The 20,715-nt window shown below is 37.2% G+C and overlaps 1 protein-coding gene and 1 long non-coding RNA gene across 6 annotated transcripts in view; one reads left to right on the plus strand and one right to left on the minus strand.

Annotated features, from left to right (window-relative positions):
- The window catches only part of gfra2b (GDNF family receptor alpha 2b), a 76,738-nt gene extending 73,775 nt beyond the window's left edge, over window positions 1-2,963 (plus strand). The window contains exons 8-10 of one of the 2 annotated variants that reach the window (XM_077242942.1): window positions 907-957; window positions 1,550-1,693; window positions 1,808-2,963. In XM_077242942.1, coding sequence (XP_077099057.1) covers window positions 907-957; window positions 1,550-1,693; window positions 1,808-1,876 — 264 coding nt within the window. In that variant the 3' untranslated portion in view covers window positions 1,877-2,963. Of the gene's footprint in view, window positions 1-906; window positions 958-1,549 lie in introns of both variants that reach the window. The other variant, XM_077242943.1, reaches the window with a different exon arrangement.
- The window catches only part of LOC143750108 (uncharacterized), a 204,810-nt gene that overhangs the window by 127,283 nt on the left and 56,812 nt on the right, over window positions 1-20,715 (minus strand). The window lies entirely within an intron of this gene.

Below are 20,715 nucleotides of genomic sequence, written 5' to 3' on the forward strand. Positions count from 1 at the left end.
TATGAGTGACATTTCACACAGAATTTACACTTACAAAGTGAATCCTTCTAACAAAATTGGTCACATAATTTCCATCTTCACAATCAACTGATTTCTGAATATTTAAAGGGAACGTTTGAAATTTCTGCACCCCCAACTGTCATTGGTCAACCAAACAGATAGTCCCACCTGTAACTCACGTTATTGGTTGAGACGTTGTTGTTATATTGGGCTTGTTGAGATGCCCAAACAAACACATTATGATTTCACGGCTTCACAGGGTTTACATTTCAGGGGAATCAAATAGCTTACTCGCAGTCTCTCTCTATTAAACTAGGATGGAAGTATTGCAACATCAAAAAATTACACAATTTACTTTAACATCCATATTACACTGTTCCACTATAGCTTAGAGTATGTCTTGGGTAATTATTCATGATGGAATGATGGATGTTGGGCAGGATGACACAATCAACAATGACCAGTGCTGTGTTGAGGTTATGGATGCAATCAGAATCAGAATCAGAATCAATTTTATTGCCAAGTAGTGTTGTGCACATACAAGGAATTTGCTTTGGTAATAAGGTGTTACCGAGGCTGCTATATTCAGCGCCAACTTGAGAAAAAATACAGCATGACATGAGGAGAGGTGAGGAGAAAAAAGGCAACCCCCAGACTATGCTCCTGTAAGGAGTACAGTCTGGGAACAGGAAAAAACACCTCAGCAACATTAGCACATACTCTACAAACAAGACATTGCAACACGGTTGGGAGTGGGGGATGGAGGTAGTCCAGCCCAGGCAAGCAGCATCCGGTCCTGCAGCCATTATGGCGCTGGTCACAGACCCGCCTGTCAGACTGGGGGTATGAAGTGGCGAATCTAAGAATTAGGAAGCTTAGGAATATTAATTATTTCTATTTTCACAGGACAGTGAGCAGAAATGTTCTCCTTCTAACAGTTTTGATTGTGCTGACGAGGTAAGAAAAAATTCATAAATCATAACATCATTTTGTTGTACCTACTTTGTTTTTACCTACGTATTCTGGGTTAATTATGCACATTTATTTACTCTTAAATGGAAATCATATTATTTTTTTTATCACACTCATATCTAAGTGACCATAATTTCATTTTTCTTTCATTTTGTCACAATGCTGCACTTCTAACTTGAAAAACTAAAAATGTATTCATATATATTGCATATTTTCATTTTTTCTTTCTCTCAATTACAATTTCTTGGCAATTTGATTGCACTTTCCAGCTTCTAGTCTTGTAATATCTCTGTAACTAAATAAAGCATAACTTTAATGGCATCATGCTGCACGATGTGAATTAATTCTGGAAAAACCACACATCATTGATAAATAATGAAGTTAAAATTAATAAAGTTTAAATAACTGCATATTTCTGAATGTCTCCTATATGCTTTTATAGAAATACTTCTTAAATTACAGCACAAACCAATTATTTGTTTTAACGTTACTGAGTACATAAAGGAACAGGAATTACCCGTAATCTGAATACTTGAACAAAGCATATAACCAAAAAAAGCTTGTAATATTTCTACAGAATGTGGTGGACCCCAATATGGAGGGATCCATTGACTCGGTGGGCTCTCACCACGCTGACAACAACAGAGCCAGACATTCATCTGTGACTTCAATCAGTGTTTCTGCTGCCACACTGACACTGGCCTTTGCACTGGTCAATCAGGTTCTGTAAACACAACCTGACTCTACAACACCAGGAAGCATCTGAAGGATTCTTCTGACCTCAATCAAAGAACTTCTTTAAACTGACATTGATCTTTCTCTCTCTCTCTCTTAGTGTGTGTGTATGTGTGCATCACACGCCATCTTTAAAAACCAGTCGAAACAAAAAACAGCAAATCCCTAAAAGGAGCTTTAAAAAGACTAGAAATACCACTGCCCTATCCAAGAGAAAGGGAAGAAGCACCAGCCTTGTTGAGAAGCTGACAGGGAACATAGAGAACTTCTATGAACTTCTTCTCTTGCCAGGAGGAAAGTAGCCCACGATGTTCGCTCATATTATGATGGACAGATGATTGAGAACATGCTGTATAATGCAGCCGAGGATCATGTGACCCATTGATGAACTCTCTCTGTATATGTACCAAGAGATGTAAAGTAACCATTATAAAAACATCACTATTCGCACCCCCGCGCACATCAGTACAATATTGCTCACTGCCTTGATCATTACCAAATAATTCTATGTAAATGTTTATTTTGTTCAAAGAAAAAATATGTATTGATGAAATCTCAATTTGTGCCCTTTTTAATTTCTCAAATTTGTTTCCGGCAACTACAAGGATTCATCAGCGACACGTTTGGAACATACAATTTGGCTAGACTTGGTCCATACTGCCCTGTGTAAAATGTGTATAATGATGTTTGTAAGTATATGAGATTCTTTGAGAAAATGTCAAGCTTTTTTTTTTTTCTTCCTGTTTTATCTCTAAAGAACCTTTAGCATGTGCTGGAAAGCCGAGAGACATGGGGAACCAGAACAAAAGTGGAGTGCCACGTGAAACGTTTCACCATGGAGAGCCGTCAGTGCCAATGATGTTCGTCTTAGGCTGTTATTATGTGTAATCATTTCTTTCTTGCCAAAAGACTTGGATTATATTCAAAGAAAAATGCTCCGTGGAGACTGGAACAAAAGATCCATTTGAGGAGAGGGTCAATTGTTAGTGTATTTTATAGTGTGCAATCTATCGTGTGGCCTTACTTTTTTGTCTGTGATCTGTTCCTTTCTCTTATGTAATGGTTTCAGACCATACCACTTGCAGATTTGCCACCAAGTCCGACTGAGATGATTTTAGACGTTCAAAAATAGAAGCTCCTATGACTCAAAAATGTCTTGGTTTATTTGTGATGCTTTAAAGTGAGGCAAGACGGAGGCTCAAGAATGTGTCAAGAAATATTTGTTTAAATCTGAATAAAAACATCCTTGTAATGTCTCGAAGAGTCATGACTGCAGCATTTATTGTAGAATTAAGTTAGGTCAGAGTGATTATCTTGGAGTAAGTTTTGAAAAGCTTTCTTTAACCTAAAATGACATATTTAAAGTCAACATTAAATGAGAATTGACCCCGTTTAACATTATTCTAAGGAGAAAAATGTTTTGCTTTTCATCTTAAACTATTTTTCTATTGATGTCATGAAGGCCATGTGCACACGAGTTCACACTTACATATAATCTAATATAGTATAAAATATGTGTATAAAATATGTGTATTTGGCGTGCTGTTAGAGAAGAGGGCTCTGAGTTTGGAATTTGGCCCGAACCCAGAGCACTCTCGCCCCAATCCCTGGCTGGGATAGGAAACAGCGTCGTGGAACAGAGGTAATTCGACCCTATATATAAGCCTCCTCTCGCTTTGATAGGGTAGATTATCTGAACGGGCTCGTCCTGAATATTGTTAATAAAATATAATATATAGTTCAACAGTGTCTGCCCACTTTTTCAATTGCCTTTTATCTGGCAGTATTTTTTCTATAAGGAGTTTCAAAAAAGTATTTGTTGGTTAAAAGTGCTGTATGTAATTTTTATTTATTGTTATAAAGCATAAAACTAATATATTTACAGAGATTTAGGACACTAAATTATTCTACTTTGAAATGTGCATTTCGTGTCGAAATGTCTGTTTTTGTTTTGGTATGTGTGATCCAGCCCACTGCCAATTTACCCAATAATATATCGACACCACAGATTGCCAGTTGGTGGAAAATACAGCGTATTGCAGCCATGGAAGCCAGAAAACAAACTGGGTCAGGGATCGCAGATTCTAACTGTGCTAAAAAGGCTCTGCAATAAAAACATTACAAATGTTGCGGTAACACTTTACAATACGGGTGCACTAATAAGCATTAATTCATACTTAACTAATGCACAGATAATCATGAGTTAATGTATGATTCATGAAGAACTAAACCATTAATTAATTATTACTGCATCAGCAACTAATAAAGAGTCTAAATGATTAATAGATTAAGTAATAAATTAATTGCTATTAATTAAACGTGTCATCATGTATTAATTCATTAATGACGTTTTATTAACTAATAATGTAAATTAATGTGTTAATTAGCACAATTAGTCAACATAGCACTTCAACTTCCATGTTATGTTATGACTTTACTTGTTGAGGCACATGACTATTAATTAATTGTTAAATAATATGTCATTATGGTTATGGGTTTTGTCATCCCCACTAAAGGTCTGTGGGGCAGTTGCACATGCAGTGAGTGTAATGTCAGAGAGTGTTTGAAGGATGGGTAAGTTGGGCCGCACACAAATATCAGCACACCAGAATCTGAAATACTGACGCTGTTACACCGTGTTTAAACTGGACGAGACCATTACAGCTGTTTACACTGGACATGACAGACCATTGCAAGTCCATTTGTCCTTGATAATAGAAGTAGCGCAAGAGCTCGGAGTACGTCAGAAATAGAGTAAGGCATCAGTTTACTGTCTGGGTTTTGTTGTGTCGTGTAGCATTGTGTCGCATCCAGTGTTGTATCAATGATTATAATGGGTTCTAGTGTCTTTGTCTGGTCTAGACACAGTGGTATGAAATAGCAGAGCTTGGCCGCATGTTCTCAGTGTTCTTCCTTTAAATCCTCGAGCTCAAGCTTAACCTGACACACTCCTGTCCCATGAACTGTTGGATGCGGTGGTTCATCTGGCACAGTGAATCCTGGTTGTAAAAGGCGGGAAATTGAAATCCATAGTGTGGATGTCAAAACCAAAATTACATATTATTTAACAATTAGTTATTAGTAATGTGCCTCAACAAGTAAAGTCATAACATAATGATAGATTTGCAAATCATTAGCTAATGATTAATTAAAGCAGACAACTGGAAGTTGAAGTGCATAGCTTTGACTAATTGTGGTAATTAACACATTTAACACACGTTATTAAGGAATTAATACGATGACACGTTTAATTAATAGCAATTCATGTATTACTTAATCTATTAATCATATAGACTCTTTATTAGTTGCTGATGCAGTAATAATTAATTAATGGTTTAGTTCTTCATGAGTCATACATTAACTCATGATTATCTGTGCATTAGTTAAGTATTAATTAATGCTTATTAGTGCACCCGTATTGTAAAGTGTTACCAATGTTGCAAATTAGCTGATCAACTTTCAGTGTAAGGCTAATCACTTTCCATTGTCAATTGCATTCATTCCTGTTGCCTGTCCTCAATCTGGCAACCTGTGTGAGCGTCGAATCGGAGGAGGAGGGGGCAGGGGAAATAACTCTCTCCAACATTTTGAATTTTGACTGCCAATATTACATACTACACCTTTAAACGCCATGAACCAAACCAGCTATGAGGTGAATAACAACAAACTTTGATTTAAAACAAAAAAAGTGTTCCAAAATTGTCCAAAAAGACAAAGGTACAAGATGGCTTTAATAAGGAAAAGAACAAAAATTCCATGGAGCATTACGATTTGAGGAGATTTTGCTGCTGAATCATACATCATGTAGATTTTAACCAGGAATGTTGCTGTTAATTATAATAATAATAAAAAAAGTTACAATAATGCAGGCTGATGGGTTCAACAATAGCATATATCATTGATTAACAACCTTGTAGCTTACAGTAGGTATGTCTTTAACCATTCTTGTTAAAAAACAATTCCTTTATGGAGAAAATAAATAGGATTTTCACTTCAAAACCAACTGTTGCACTGTTTTGGACAATTTTAACCCATAGCAAACTTGCATTCATTCTGGCTCCATTCTGGTATGTAATGCCTACTTTTCACAATCCAAACAAGTCCTAGCCAGTCTTTTTTTCTTCCTCTGAACATTCAGTATTACTTTAAAATATATCACATTAATGTGGAAAAATGGGTGTCATTTCATATTCACTTCAAATGTAGCCTTTGTCACGTGTGAACAAAAAATAGATTAAGCTACATGTTGCAAACAGTTTGATCAACTGATTTAAAAAAAAAGACTCTGTCGCTCTGTAAAAACAGCTGTAAAAAAAAAAAATCATCACTGCCCCCCAGATATCTGCTCAAGGTCTGATGATAATCCTTGGCAGTTATGAATGGAATCAACACACAAACACATGGGTGTTGTCACTGCGAGATGTTTGCTGCCAAAGTGCTTGCCAGCTGTAGCAATTCAGCTGCTTTTATTATTGTATGATGCTTTGGCTTATCTGCTGCTGGAGCTAAATGGGGTATTTTTTTTCTCTCTGAGATCATTAATGCATTTTAACATACTAATTTGTCATTTAGCTTACACTTTTAGCCAAAGTGACAGAAAAATGCTCGACCAACACATTGCAGCCGCTGTCCATTTGAACAACATGTGCTCACTGAGAAAGCAACAATGAATTATTATTGAGACAGTCCCTCTGGGGTTGAATGGGGGTTAAATGTCTTGTTCAAGGGCACAATTTTGACATTTCAAGTTACCAGCCCAGACTTCAACCACTAGGACTGCATATCCACCAACTTAAGTATAATATATACCCATGATATGCTCAACATATGTATCTATTTCCAGTTTGCCATCTTGATGTCCTTCATCAGTGAGTTTCCATCTGCTCCACTTCCCCCATCATTCAGCCATCACGTGTCTATCTCTCTTCACTAATTTGTCTCAAAACATGACAGCTAATTAATATGTTCTATAGGCCTACATCTGCTGTTCAACTACAAGGGCAGTTTAAAACTATATCCTTATGCCAGTAAAAGTATACATTTAAGACCATTTTCATTACACATTAACACAATTTTTGACCCCCACTGAATGTAATCAACAGAATAAATATTTAAAGATTAACCATTAAACTCCTTAGAACAATTCATACTGTCTTATGACTTGAATACTAATTTTTAACAGTCCATGATAATTATTTATTTTCAAGGAAAATGAAAACTAATAATGCTTCTCCATAACTTCCTGTGCAAAACTGCCTTCCATCGGTTGTAAACACATAAGCATATGCAGGTATGTGTGCACTCATCCATTTAATTTCCATTCAGCCACAAGGACTGTGGCCAGAGCTGGGTAGATTACTTACAAATTGAAAGTTACTGATTCCAAATTACATGACAAAAATTGTAGTTAGTACCATAATCCATTACATTACATATTTAAGGTAATATAATCAGACTACTTTTGGATTACTTTTAGATTACTTTTGACCTAACTCGTTTATCAAATTGATTTGAGTAGGCTACAATAATCTTACAATAATCTGATATAAAAATAGAGAGAAAAAAATATATATATTTTTTGTTATCAACAACATGAAGTGTATTATATATTACATTACATCAGAGTTTCTCAAATTGGGGTTTGTGATGGAACTGCAGGGGTTTGTGAATCGAGTGAAGAATCATATTTGGTAACTTAATCGATCTTTCACAATGGCATTTACATGCCTCTCCGTAAGCTTGTATATGCACATGGATTTCTCCCAGCCAATCAACGGACATCAGACTACGTCATAGATAGTGACACCATGGCATCTGAACCAAACAGGAGTTGCCCTGAGCATTTCAAACTTCAGCGTTATTCCGGAATTTGTGATGTACGGATTTATGCGGGGTGGTGATGGCGCAGTGGATAAGACACATGCCTTTGATGTGAGAGACCCGGGTTCGAATCCACTGTGAGACACCAATGTGTCCCTGAGCAAGACACTTAACCCCTAATTGCTCCAGAGGCGTGCGACCTCTGACATACATAGCAATTGTAAGTCGCTTTGGATAAAAGCGTCAGATAAATGTAAATGTAAATTTATGCCCCTACCTACTCCCACATATTGAAATAGCATCGAAAACGAACAATGGTAAGTTAAAGGGTAAGTTCGGTGTTTTACACTTAAAGCCCTGTTTTAAGTTCATTTCTGATGAAATAGAACGGTTAAGATTGAAATTTGGACAAATGCTGCTGTCCCGAGAATTTTGGTTTCTGTGGTAGCACCCTCCACACCCCCCACCCCCACCTACACAATGGTTTCATAGGTTCACTGGAACAATCATTCATAAAACGCATTAAACTTTAGTTTACAAAGACGTGAAACTCACCGAGTGGTCTGGGGTGTTCACTGATATGCTCACACAAAAATCGCTGCAAAAGATGCTTTCCAACAGTTTTTATCGTAGTTTTTGTCCCAATAAAAGTCAATAGAGTTGGGCAAAAACTACGATAAAACCTGTTGGAAAGCATCTTTTGTTCCAGTGAACCTATGAAACCATTGTGTAGGTGGGGGTGCTACCACAGAAACCGAAAATTCTCGGGACAGCAGCATTTGTCCAAATTTCAATGTTAACTGTTCTATTTAATCAGAAACGAACTTAAAACAGGGCTTTAAGTGTAAAATACCAAACTTACCATTTAATGAAACTCACACATTACATGGTTGAATAGTTGTGTTAAATGGTGAGATGGATGTTGTTTGCATAGGATTTCTAGAAATAAGTGAACGCTGTGGCATGAAAAATGGTGTGATCATATGGTATACCGTTCAGGTAAGTGACATGATATCCATTTTTAGACATACACCTGATGCGTAGTAAGCCATACTAAGGATATTTTTATTTTTTACAAATAATGTATTATAACGTAGGACTGCAAACACAAGTAAAAAGTGTAAGTGTACTTGCAGTAGCCATAAATAGTGTAATAGTGTGTAAAATATGTGTTATTTTGATCAGTTTTGTGACTTTACAAGTTGTTATTATACTTAAATTACATATATTGGCATATATAGCCATTTATTGAAATTATCAAGCCATAAATAGTGATTTTTTTAACTTGTAACAGTTTTATTATTATTATTATAATTATTACTACTAAACCAGTTTATATTATGGCATATTGGTGTTTAGTTTTTACTGTGAGCCTTTTTACTGCTAAAATAAGTGGTAACACCAGTACTTAGTGCTATTTTTCACTTATTATATATTATATATTTACAATTTATATGTATATTCTTTGTTTTACATTTTGCATATGCAATAGATGTCAGCCTCACGAATGCCTTGATCATGTACAGGTGGAACAGCAAGGCTCTTGCTGTGGATGGCCTGTCATTAAAGAACTTCCGGATCGAGGTGTTCAGGAGTTGCAGCAGCCAGAGAACAGTCATGTCTCGCCCCCCCGAAGTAGCTCTTCATTTCCATGCGCCCCTAGCACCTTTGCTGATGTCCCCAAGCCTGTCCGGGGACACCGCAGCCACACCCCAGATGCTTCTGAGTGGTTTGACATGTCTCTGTTCCATGCCCGTCTACACCAGGGGTCTCCAACCCTGCTCCTGGAGGGCTACTGTCCTGCAGACTACAGGTCCAACCCTGTTCCAACACACATGCCTGTAATTATCTAGCAACCCTGATCAGCTTGATTAGCTGGTCCAGGTGTGTTTGATTGGGGTTGGAGCTGAAATCTGCAGGACTGTTGCTGCGTCCCAATTCGCCTACTTTATGTCCTAGTCTTTGTGAAGAAATTGAGTGTGCAGCAAAAGAGTAGGCAAACTTTGCGACATACTACTTCGGCATCTTTAACAGACAGCTCTGTCGCTTAGTTACGTGAGTCCTGTCACCGTAAACTGCCCTGTCAATCATCTTGTCGGTTAAAATCCTCCATTCAATCTAATTTAATTTCCTACCGTTTCGGAGAGAAATGTAGTAGCACGTTCATCTGCCAGTCGTGGGTCTTTCATGCGGAGACCCTCCTCATGTGTTTGCAATTTGAATATAATGATGCATTTAAAAGTTCTTGGCAAAACGTATCTCTACAAAAGTTCACAATGCTGCTGCAGACGAAATATGCTAGCATATTTCATAAATACAATTAGCCTGACTACATCAGACTTCCTACTTCCGCTAATTTCATTTCGCTCCTGTAGTCAGTCTGAGATAGCAGCCTATCTTTCTGTTTTCCACCGGCCTGAAAACAGCCTGGCCAATCAACGAACAGAGGGCGGGCTGAAAGCCGTGACGTAGTCGGTAAGTGCCGTGTTTAAGATTAGGTCAGGGAAATCGAAAACGACCGCTGATATGGAGACGCGGACGCAATTCGCTCTGTTGTGGAGAATATTCCCTGCATTAGCAAACTGAAGCCCGAACACGAAGAGTGTGTATTAAACATGATTAAAAATGTACCATGTTAAAAAGTGTATTAAAAATGTACCATGAAGCAGTTGCCGAAGTGATTGTACTGAATTGTGACGCATGAAAAATATATATATTTTTCCTAAATATTTTTTTAAGTTTATGTTTTAATATTTTATGTTTCTTGTATATATCCACTTTTTGGAAAACAAATTACCCTAATTCGTCGAAGTACTGTAATGACTTTGACACAAGAAAAAGAAGAAATGTTCGTAAATACAATATTCCTAAATAAATATATATTAATATATATATACACACTTTTTTTTGGGGTGATGGGGGGTGGGGTCTTACCATAGTAGACCTTGATTTGCAACATAAACATGATTTTTCGTGTCGTGTTATAACCACCAATAACACTCCAGGGTTGAAATATTGAATTTCCAACTATTTCAATGCGTGCCCTATAAAGGGTTAAGTAATTAAATCATTAAAAAAAGCTCAATTGAAATAAATCATTTAAAAATTAAAAATAAAATAAAACAGTTTGTTTACCTGCATGTCATGAGACCATTAACTGATAACATCTGCTGAGATTTGCACTGCACTGAATAATAAAGTGCACAATAAACAAGGGTTTATGTAAAATAATAGCAAACGTCAAATAATAACAGTGTTATTCATGCATTTTCTTATATTATGCATTCATAAGTAATAATTTGAATAACACTTTCACATGTATGGAGAAACCATGATATTTATCCAGCTAGTCAAATCAGATATTTTTTTAAGAATACATGTATGATTAAAATGAAGTTAGTACTGTATGTCATCAGTTCCTACCAAATCTTGAACAATGATGTAGCATAAATCTAGAACTGTCAGGTAAAAAGACAGGCAGAATTGTCCAGGAACTTCATGCTGAGTTAACATCTATAATTTACTGTAAGTGCTCATTATAAGTTTTGAATCTTGAGACTCCCTAAAAGTTCACCTAAAATGAAGATCCTGTCGTTTACTCACCCTTTGTCATGAAACAGAAGGATTTACACAGGTAAAGTAATCAACAGGTTTATTTGCAGGAGTATGTGATCGCAACGGTGGAAGCAGGTGAGTAACTTATGAATATAGTGTTCAGGTCAGGATGGATATCTGGATGAGTAATGGTCTTCTCTGTTGCAGGTTCTGAAATGGAGATTGAGGCAGACGACTGGACGAAGGAAGCAGATGACTGAACACAAATCATTCTGGTAGGTATCGTGTAGGTAACGAGTTAGGTAAGTGTTCTTTGAGGGACTGAAGATACCAGACAAAGGTGAGTGGAAAGAGTTACATAGAGATGGTGATCAGTGAAGATTGGTGACAGGTGACAGGTGACAGCGATCTCTGTGATTGGGAAGATACATACATACAAATATTTAAGTGGTTAAAAAGCATATCGGGAAACTGACTATGTCATTTGCGGTGCTTCACTGGAGTGAGTGAGCACTAAAGTCGTTTTTTGCTGTGATTTGCTTGTCACAATTTTCTGACTGGTGGAGATTTCGCTGCTGGATCATCCATAATGTAGTTTTTCACCAGGAAATCCACTGATGAAAAAAAAAAGATGAAATAGTGCAGACTGATGGCTTCATAAAAAGCATAAAGGTTGTTTAACCTTGTAGGTCTGTATTTAATGATTATCATTAAAGATCTATTTCCTTACGGAGAAAATGAATGTGATTTTTACTTCTGGAACCCAAAAAATGTAGTAACTTAAGTTACTCATTCAATTTATCAGATTAAAGAAGTGTTCTATAAAAACAATACCACAGCAATTTGCTGATAATCTATACAACACTTTTGCTTAAATATTTTACTTATATTATACTCAAAAATCTATGAAAAATAAGTTAAATACATTTGCTTAGGTTACTTTCACTTAAATGCTGATATCCATTTAGAGATACAAAATTATTCATTTAGCACATGCCACACTCTGTAGTAAGGGAAAACTCAAGTTTGCCTCATATTGCTAAGCAACTAGAATACAGGGATTATAGTTATTGTCTAATCCATGCAGTAGCACCATCCTGAAAACCTGAGGGAGTTCAGACAGACAAAAGTGGCTGATTAGAGAATATACACTGAGGCCAAGATATGGTGTCAACTATACTGCCAGATTTTGGGGCTACTGACATGGGCAGCTCTGGGGAAAATTAAGTTGTCATTTTCAAAACATTTTACATTTTGGAATCTGTTTTTACGAGTTGATCCATCATAGAAAAATCACATAGATTTCATGGCCATAAGAGGCTGCCTTGCATCTTACTACCCAGCTAACAGGAAACGTTCTCAGAACTTTGGCCAATGTTCTAGCTAGGTTCTCTTAAAGTTATGAGCAAAATGTCTTCCAGTAACATTAATAATAGAATATTCGATCAACATTATTTAAAATGTTGATTGAATATTCTCAAAATGTTAACATTATCTATACATCATTCTGAAATGTTTTAGTTAGTCTAACTTTTTTTAAATGTTAATTGTTTCAGAATGTTCGAGAACATTCAAAAGTAACGTTACTATAATGTTTGCAGAATTATAAAATGGAACGTTTCTTTAACATTCACATAACATTTATTAAACATTATAAAGAATGTTAAAAGATAATGTTTTATAACAAAGTGAACGTTAGCAAAACGTTTTTAGAACATATTTTTGTTAGTGTTAGCAGAGCTGTACTCTGGCTTTTGGTCAAAATTGCGGCATATTTCAATGAAAGCACCCCATTTAAATAACTGTCTGAATATTTCTGTCACTTTTAAATTGGAGTCCCTGAGTGCTGAATTCTTGAACAATATTATATTAGGTGCTCTATTATGGAGACGTGAAACATGTATGCGGCTAATAAAGCTGATACAAAAAGGTGACATTGAGGAAGAACTCAATTGGTTGGAAATTACCCAGCTCAGTGGGCAGATGGGCTTTTGACAGAAATATTGAGCCCCAGCAGGCTAAAATGGGTGGACTAGGCAAAAGAGCAGCAAATGTAGAAAATCAAATCAACAGCTGACAGGTTTGTCGTCCCCAGGGAAGGGCAACATACACAAACACTAGAGCAAACATTATCTTTGAAGGTGGGCGGGAAAACACTAAAATAGTCCATGATAGAGATACGCTGTCTGCATGATAGAGATATGCACATTGCTCTGACAGGTCAGTAAAACTTGTTTCTGGTAGTGCACTGGAAGACCAAAGATGCCTTTGGGGGATGACGGCAGTAATTATCACCATGGCACGACAACGTTTTATAGGGGAGATGGAAATGTCCAGAAAGACCTCTATACAAAAAAAGGGTCTCAAACTTTGACTAGCGGCAAACGGCTGCTTCACAGCAATCTTCACAAGAGGAAGTGTCGACTGAAAGACTACAAAAGGACTGACTTGAGGGCAAGAGAGGTTCGATGTACCCACTAGATTCCAGAGGATAAAAAACTGAATCCCCATGGACTGGGACTGACTAAAACATAATATACGTGTCTTGACCCACATGAAGCATTATACTCTGATTGGTCATTAGAGATTGTACACGTCAAAGTGAATAAGAGGGTATGACAAACACTTAATCTATACTGAAACACATTTTCAGGTGGTGCAGACTTGATTTCTCTCTGTGAAAATGTCTAATAGGTTATGCTGGTAGGCTATATGTAGAAAAATGTAATTGCCATTAAGTGTGTGATCTCACAGTTCTTTGAGGCACCTTTAATTAGCAAACTGACACATACCTCGTTATTATTTTTTCTTGTTATTCATTCTGTTAACTTATATTATAGTGATTCTGAGCTGATTTGCTTGAGATTTTACTTGGGGTTTAAGTGGCAACCAAACAGAATCCTGAAATATTTTAACACAAAAAGCAAACAATGTTCTTAGAATAAAACACTGAAATCTGGTAATGTGCATGCATGAGGTGCATGCCAATTTAAACAAAATTAAAAAAAAATTGTTAAAAAAATACATATATATATATATATATATATATATATATATATATATAGTACATTGTCTAATATAATGCAAGTCTCACAAACCTAAATTATACATAAAGCAAGCATTTCTATTTCAAATCAGACATAACCAAAAACGATTCACGTCTCAGTGGTAGAGTCAGTTATGAGCTAAAAGCAAGTGGCAACCTTCTGGTCTCTCTCTTGTATCCAACATGGAAGTGACTTAAACTGCAATTCATCGACAGGCTCCAAAAGAGTCAATCCCATATACCTTTGTAAAACTTGAGAAATTATAAAATGCCGGGCAGTCTGGTTAAGGAACGACCACTCCCCAAGAAGACAAACAATGTTTTAGGATATTAACATTTGAACTCTCTCGTGAAATTAGCATCACCATTCGAGACGCAAGTCTCACCTCAGTATCATCCTAATCTACATCTCTTTCCATTGACCCCCCGTTCCCTCGTTCCTTCTCTCCCGCATGCTGAGATCACCAAAATCCACCAAAAAATCTATATGGTATAATGTGAACAATTATCATACAACACTTTACATGTCTGGTATCATTTGGAATGTCTCAGTGTTTTTTTGTGATTGTTGCGGGCAAAAATCCTTGATTATGCGGCACGTTTTCTTAAAAAATGCAATGGAATATGCGGGATATTTATGCAATTTTATGCGATGGAATTGCGGGAACTTGCAAAAATTGCGGGAACTTGCAAAAACTGCGGGAACTTGCAAAAACTGAGGGATTGATGAAAAAGACAGGAAAAAAAGATTCCTCCAACACCCTGTTCTCACTAGGCTACTACCTTAATGTAAATAGTCCTTTCTTATTACTTCCTATGATAAGCAAGCATACTAAATCACAGAAAGTGCTGGGAATATTTAAGTTCTCATCTTGTTTTATTTTAGACCTTAATAAACACATGGCTCAAACTTACAAAACAGTGACTACGTTTACATGCAGCCATTTTTCGGGTTATGGTCGGGTTAAGGTCACTATTCGGGTTTCTGAAACATTAGGGATAACCCGTTTACATGTGTGAGCAGAGAGAGTTTCTCCTGTATACATGGAATTGCAATATCCCGATGTAAACGGCGATGCACGGTTAGCGTCTAGACGTACGGACAACCTTAAGATGCAATATGCGTCATTTCCGATTCTTCTTCCCGTCGCTTCATAACGTTCACATGACAACAGGGGAAAATGGCTGCTCTTGTGTGAAGTAAACGCAACATTTTTCAACTTTCTGCTAAGATATATGTGACTTTTTTGCAACGAAAATGTGGGGATTATGAAATCATGCAAGCCCTGCATATTTTGCTCGGAAATCGGCAATTTATGCGGCGAAAGTGCGGCGTATTTGAAAAAATGTGTCCCCTGCATAAATATGCGGACTTTGGGTGATTATGCATTGAATTATGCGATCGCATTAATCGCGTTTTTCTGGAGGCACTGGCAAAGAAGTAAACCAAAAGGTAATACAGCACTCTTACACAAAAAATAAGCTGTTGAACGAACTTAATTAAATTAAGGAAAGCTTTTCCATGAAAATGAATTAGATTTTTCCAACAAAATGTAATTTGTTTGAAATTATATGTTGTAATCTTGTTGTATGAACTCAAATGAATTTAGTCATTCCTGCTAGATAAAGTTTTTTCAGGTTGACTATATTTAATTTTTGCCCTGCCTAAAATCCCCAACATTATAATTTTGGCTAATGATAGGAGCTATTAATGTTCAGTTTAATTAAAACGACTTTTTTACAGAGTAATATTGAATATTACTTATGCAGGTCTGCAAATGAGGTTTAATGCATGTATAGAGTATATTGAGTGCCTACAGCCCTAAACTAAACACAGTCACCACTCTTCTGCATAATGGTAACCACAAAATTCAAAAACATCATAGAAAGTCTTCTAAGTTTCTATCATTACTGAATATTAAACATTAACATTAACTAACAACATCTTTCCATTTACAGAAAAACACATAACATAACACTTTAATCCCTAAATTTACCTATTTAATCCCTAAATTTACCACTAATGCAGTCCCTTGCAAAGCATGCTGGGAACTACAGATCAACTGCCCAGTTAGTTGTCAACAAAAATGATTCATGTAGTTTTCTCACAAATTAATTAAGTAAACTTCAGTTTTAAATATATTGGGTTGATTGAACACAATGTCTCAGGTTAGATGGAGCATGGGGCACATCTGGTGAGATTCTAGATTCCTGAATAACTGCTTGACTTTAACTAACTTCTTATGCAGTCGCATTACTATAGGTGGCTAGATAAAAATACTATTGAGGTAATAGCAAGCGTTGAAGCAGCATTATCATAATGTACTAGCCATAACCTCTGGTTATTGTTTGGGCTTTAACTAAGTTGTTATATAGGCCACTGTAGGGGACTACATGGGTACTTTTTAACAATAGCAAGCGAGGGGCGGCATTGTTAAACTGCTTTAGCCATATCCTCTGGTTATCATTCAGACTGGCGAGGTGTGAGAACCTTGTGCGACTTTGGCACCCGAATGAAGGAGGATAATAAGAGTAAAGAGTTAAATAGAATAATCAAATGTGTTGCTAAACTATTATATACTGTATATAAATGACCAACAACCAATTGACATTCTAACCTAAATTCAAGGACGTGATAAAATGAATTCAGATAAAAGTTTAATTGAAATTAAATGCCCTTGCTTAACATTGTTTAGCTTTGTTTCACAGAACTAATATATGCTGCCCATTGCATTGTGTGTGTCACATGTCTGTCCTGTCTTGGTTATGCACATGAGTGTTTTGTTATATTGGGCCATGTGCTCTTGTTATTGTCTGGTCCCTCCCCCTTGTTATCTGATTATTGGTTTATTTGTCCCACCTGTTATCCTCGTTACCCGCCTTATTTGCCTTCCTATTTAGTCTTCCTGTGTTTGCTGTCCTGTGCTCGTTTGTTGTATTTGTTACGTGTATTCGTCGTGTTGAGTCCTGTTCCTGCCCTGCCTTGTTTGTTCTGGATTAAGTTTGTACGTTGTAGTTTTCATTTGTTTATTTTATGTTTTGGTCTTTATTAAATACTTCTTCCTCTGCACTTGAATCCACGGATTTATTCCACACCACGCACCGTGACAGTGTGTCATCTTTGCTTGTGTTTTTCATTTGCGATGTTATTGTTATTCGATTCAGCTATGAAAAAGACACATAAGCCTGGCATGTTTAAACCTCCTCCACTGCTTTTTCAAGCGTCAGCTCCCAAAGTTTGTATTAAAAGTAAGATAATATACTCCTAATGTTTGTTTCCTCTGGTTCCTCATTTAGTGATCGATAACCCCCTAATCTTGTTATAGTTGTATATATTCGTTACTATGACTGTTGTGCTTGTGCTATCGAGTTGATCATGATAACTTTGTGGGTGAGTGTCATCTTCCACGTAAAACGGAGCTGAAACATTGACGTGTTAAAACACACATTACTACTAAAACACATTCTACATGGATTACCATAGTAACACATTGCTCTCACTTACCCTCGGCCGACAGATACAGCAGATTCCGCCATAGTCGGTAGCCTGTGTTACGGTCGTGTACGTAAGTGTGGGGTGGAGCTATCAAATTAGGGGTGAGATCCTTTTGAGGTAGGAGCTTGTTTTGGTGATTTCATATGTCAACTTTGGCCAAAAGTGTTTTTCAAAAACTACTGATCCCACCTTTGAATGAATGAATGAGGCATTTTTGTACAACCAAAGCGCTTTACAACCATGTCGGGGTCTCTCCTCAGCCACCACCAGTGTGCAGCATCCACATGGATGATGCGACGGCAGCCACAGTACAACGGGACCAGTGCGCTCACCACACACCAGCTATAGGTGGAGGAGAATTTGTTTTTACAGCCTGGTAAAAAAAATGGTTTTGGTCTATATAGCTAATTTAGCCCTTCATGACAACTGTGAGTGGGGTGAATTTTTTTATAACTCATCCATTTAAATTATATTAAGCCTTAAAGTTCTGTATAATTAAGGCTGTGGCCACTTGAGTGACAGGTGGATTGCCGCTGCTGTCATTACAAGCCGTTTGTCTGCTGTCTGTTAGCCGTCACGTCAGCTCAGCTAATCCCACCTCTTTGCCAATATTCAGTTATCCGGGAGTGACCCGGGAGTGCGGCTGGCAAGATGGTGACGCCATCGAGCTTAAAAAATGCTCTTCAGAAACGTACGAGTGACATCACGGACACTACATCCATATTTTTTTTTTACAGTTTATGCCTAAAAGGTGTGTTCTGATAGAACTGATTGCTGAGAATTGGCGCTTGCAGTCATGGGCTGTGTTCGAAATCGCCCCCATACATTTAAATGGGGCACTATTTGAGGGAACAGCAATTTGTAGTGGTGTCAAAAACCATAGTGGATGTTATCGTGTGCAGTCATTTAATTGTTGGTTCTTCTTATGGTGTTCTCCATTTTGACTGCTGAAACGTCAGAAATAATAAAAAAAATACTTAATTGACTGTGCAGTTATTGTCACGGTGTGGGTTTTGTCTTGTCTGTCATGTGATTCCCTGTTTTTCATGTGATCCTGCCATGTGTCTTGTCATTTTGTTATTTGTTTGCTTATTGTCCCCAGGTGTTCCTTGTCTTGTTGATTAGTCTCCCCAGGTGTCTCGGATTAACCACGCCCCCTTGTTATCTTGTTTAGCTTGTCTGCTTGTGTATTTATACCTCTGTGTTTCAGTTGTGGTTTGTCAGTCGTTGAAGTTGTTTGCTGTTCTTGTCCCTGTCCTGAGTTCCATTGGATTACCTGCTTGTTTTATTAAAGTGCTTGCATTTGGATTCTCTCTCCGCTTCTTCCTTGCTGCATCGTTACAGTTATATTGTATTTGCTTAGTTCTTTTACTTCAAAAATGGTGTGTGTTTGCTTTAGCTATTTCTCTGTTTAACGCACTCATGTAATAGTGATGTATGTCTCGAGACCACTTTTACGTGGTCTCAGTCTTGTCACGGCCTTGACGGTCTTTGGTCTTGGTCTTGTCTTGGTCTCGCTGTCTCAGACCGACATAGTGGTCGGGGGATTTAGCAATACAATACTACAATATCCATGACGACACAACGTTCGATAACGCAATGAGCAATTTTATTCTCATCAACACAGATTATGTTCATCAGTGGTTGTATATCAAGCAGGGACACTTTTGTGTGCATTATGTTTTGTGATTTCACCAGAACGAATAGAGAGTAAACTAGCAGTGTTGTGCCTGAACGCGTTCATTGAACGATAGTTCATGAACTCGTTCATATTTTGGACGAACGTGAACTGAACGTATTGTATTACTGCCTGGCGAACGTTACTGTGAACTCGTTCATTCTGGTGTCTGTGAACGGCACGCGGCGCGCTCTCAGTTTAACTTCGTTCAATAGGGTGCCAGATTTCTATAGAGCCTTCCAGGCGAAAACCCGTCTAAAATACACCGTAAACAGGCCTTAATGTAGCGGGAAAAACACCCAATCTGGCAACACCAGCCACCAGTGTCGCACCGCCGCATGCGTGATCAAAACAAAATGCAGCAAGGAAGCGTCGTATGATCATTTAAACGAGTTTTATGACAAGGTTGGTGAGGATGGGAAAAATCTTACATTTCTGTTCAAGCTTTGCCCGCCGATAAAATAATTGCTGTCTGTGGTTCTCTATTTTTTTTTTAAATAATAGCTTGCAGCAACATATGGAAAAAAAATAACTATTGAATGAACTAGTTTTAAAGTATGAACTGAACTGAACTAGTTCATTTTAAAATTTGTGAACTGAACTTAAACTAGTTCATGTAGAAAGTGAACTTTCCCGACACTGTACACTAGTCTGTTTTTTCCTCTCCGGTCTCGACTTGGTCTCGGTCTTGGTCTCGACTTGGTCTGTCTTGGTCTTGGTCTTGGTCTCGATACCCTCTGGTCTTGGTATTGTCTTGGTCTCGGTTTAGGCGGTCTAGACTACAATTCTATCATGTAATCCCATAATGCACTGCAATAACAAGTGTTCAACCGATGTACACACAACGGCTAGAGAATACCCATAATGCACTTTGATGGTCGTGCTGAATGAACCTCTTACAATAACAAAGGCGTAGGTTGATGACGCATAAGCAGAATTATGGAACTTGTCATCATGCTTAAGGATCTAAAAATTTTTACGGATGAGTGAATACATTAATGTTTTTAACATGACTGTGGTATGAAGCAGGTCGCGATTGCTAATGAGAGACAGATATCAGCGCCACACGCGAGTCCCGCCAATATAAAGGAATAAGGACATTTCATTCTACCAAACTACCCGCAAGTGCTGAATTAATACTCGAACAGGTCAGTTTATTAGACAAATACACAGACATAGACAGACATAGACAAATAGTCTACACTATCACACTAAACTGCATTTGAGTGTGTTGAAAGTTATGTTATTCTATGTGTTAGTTTGTCTGTATGAGACTAGCAGTAAGCTAGATCAACATTAGAATAACATACTGATCATGTTAAGCTCTATAACATTGATTAGTTCTGGGCCGAAAACCATGTTGCTGTGTGTGCATATATATATATATATATATATATATATATATATATATAT

This window comes from Siphateles boraxobius, unplaced genomic scaffold (genome assembly GCF_051911475.1).
Source record: "Siphateles boraxobius isolate OS27281-9 unplaced genomic scaffold, OSU_SipBor_1 25, whole genome shotgun sequence".
In the NCBI taxonomy this organism is placed as follows: Eukaryota; Metazoa; Chordata; class Actinopteri; order Cypriniformes; family Leuciscidae; genus Siphateles; species Siphateles boraxobius.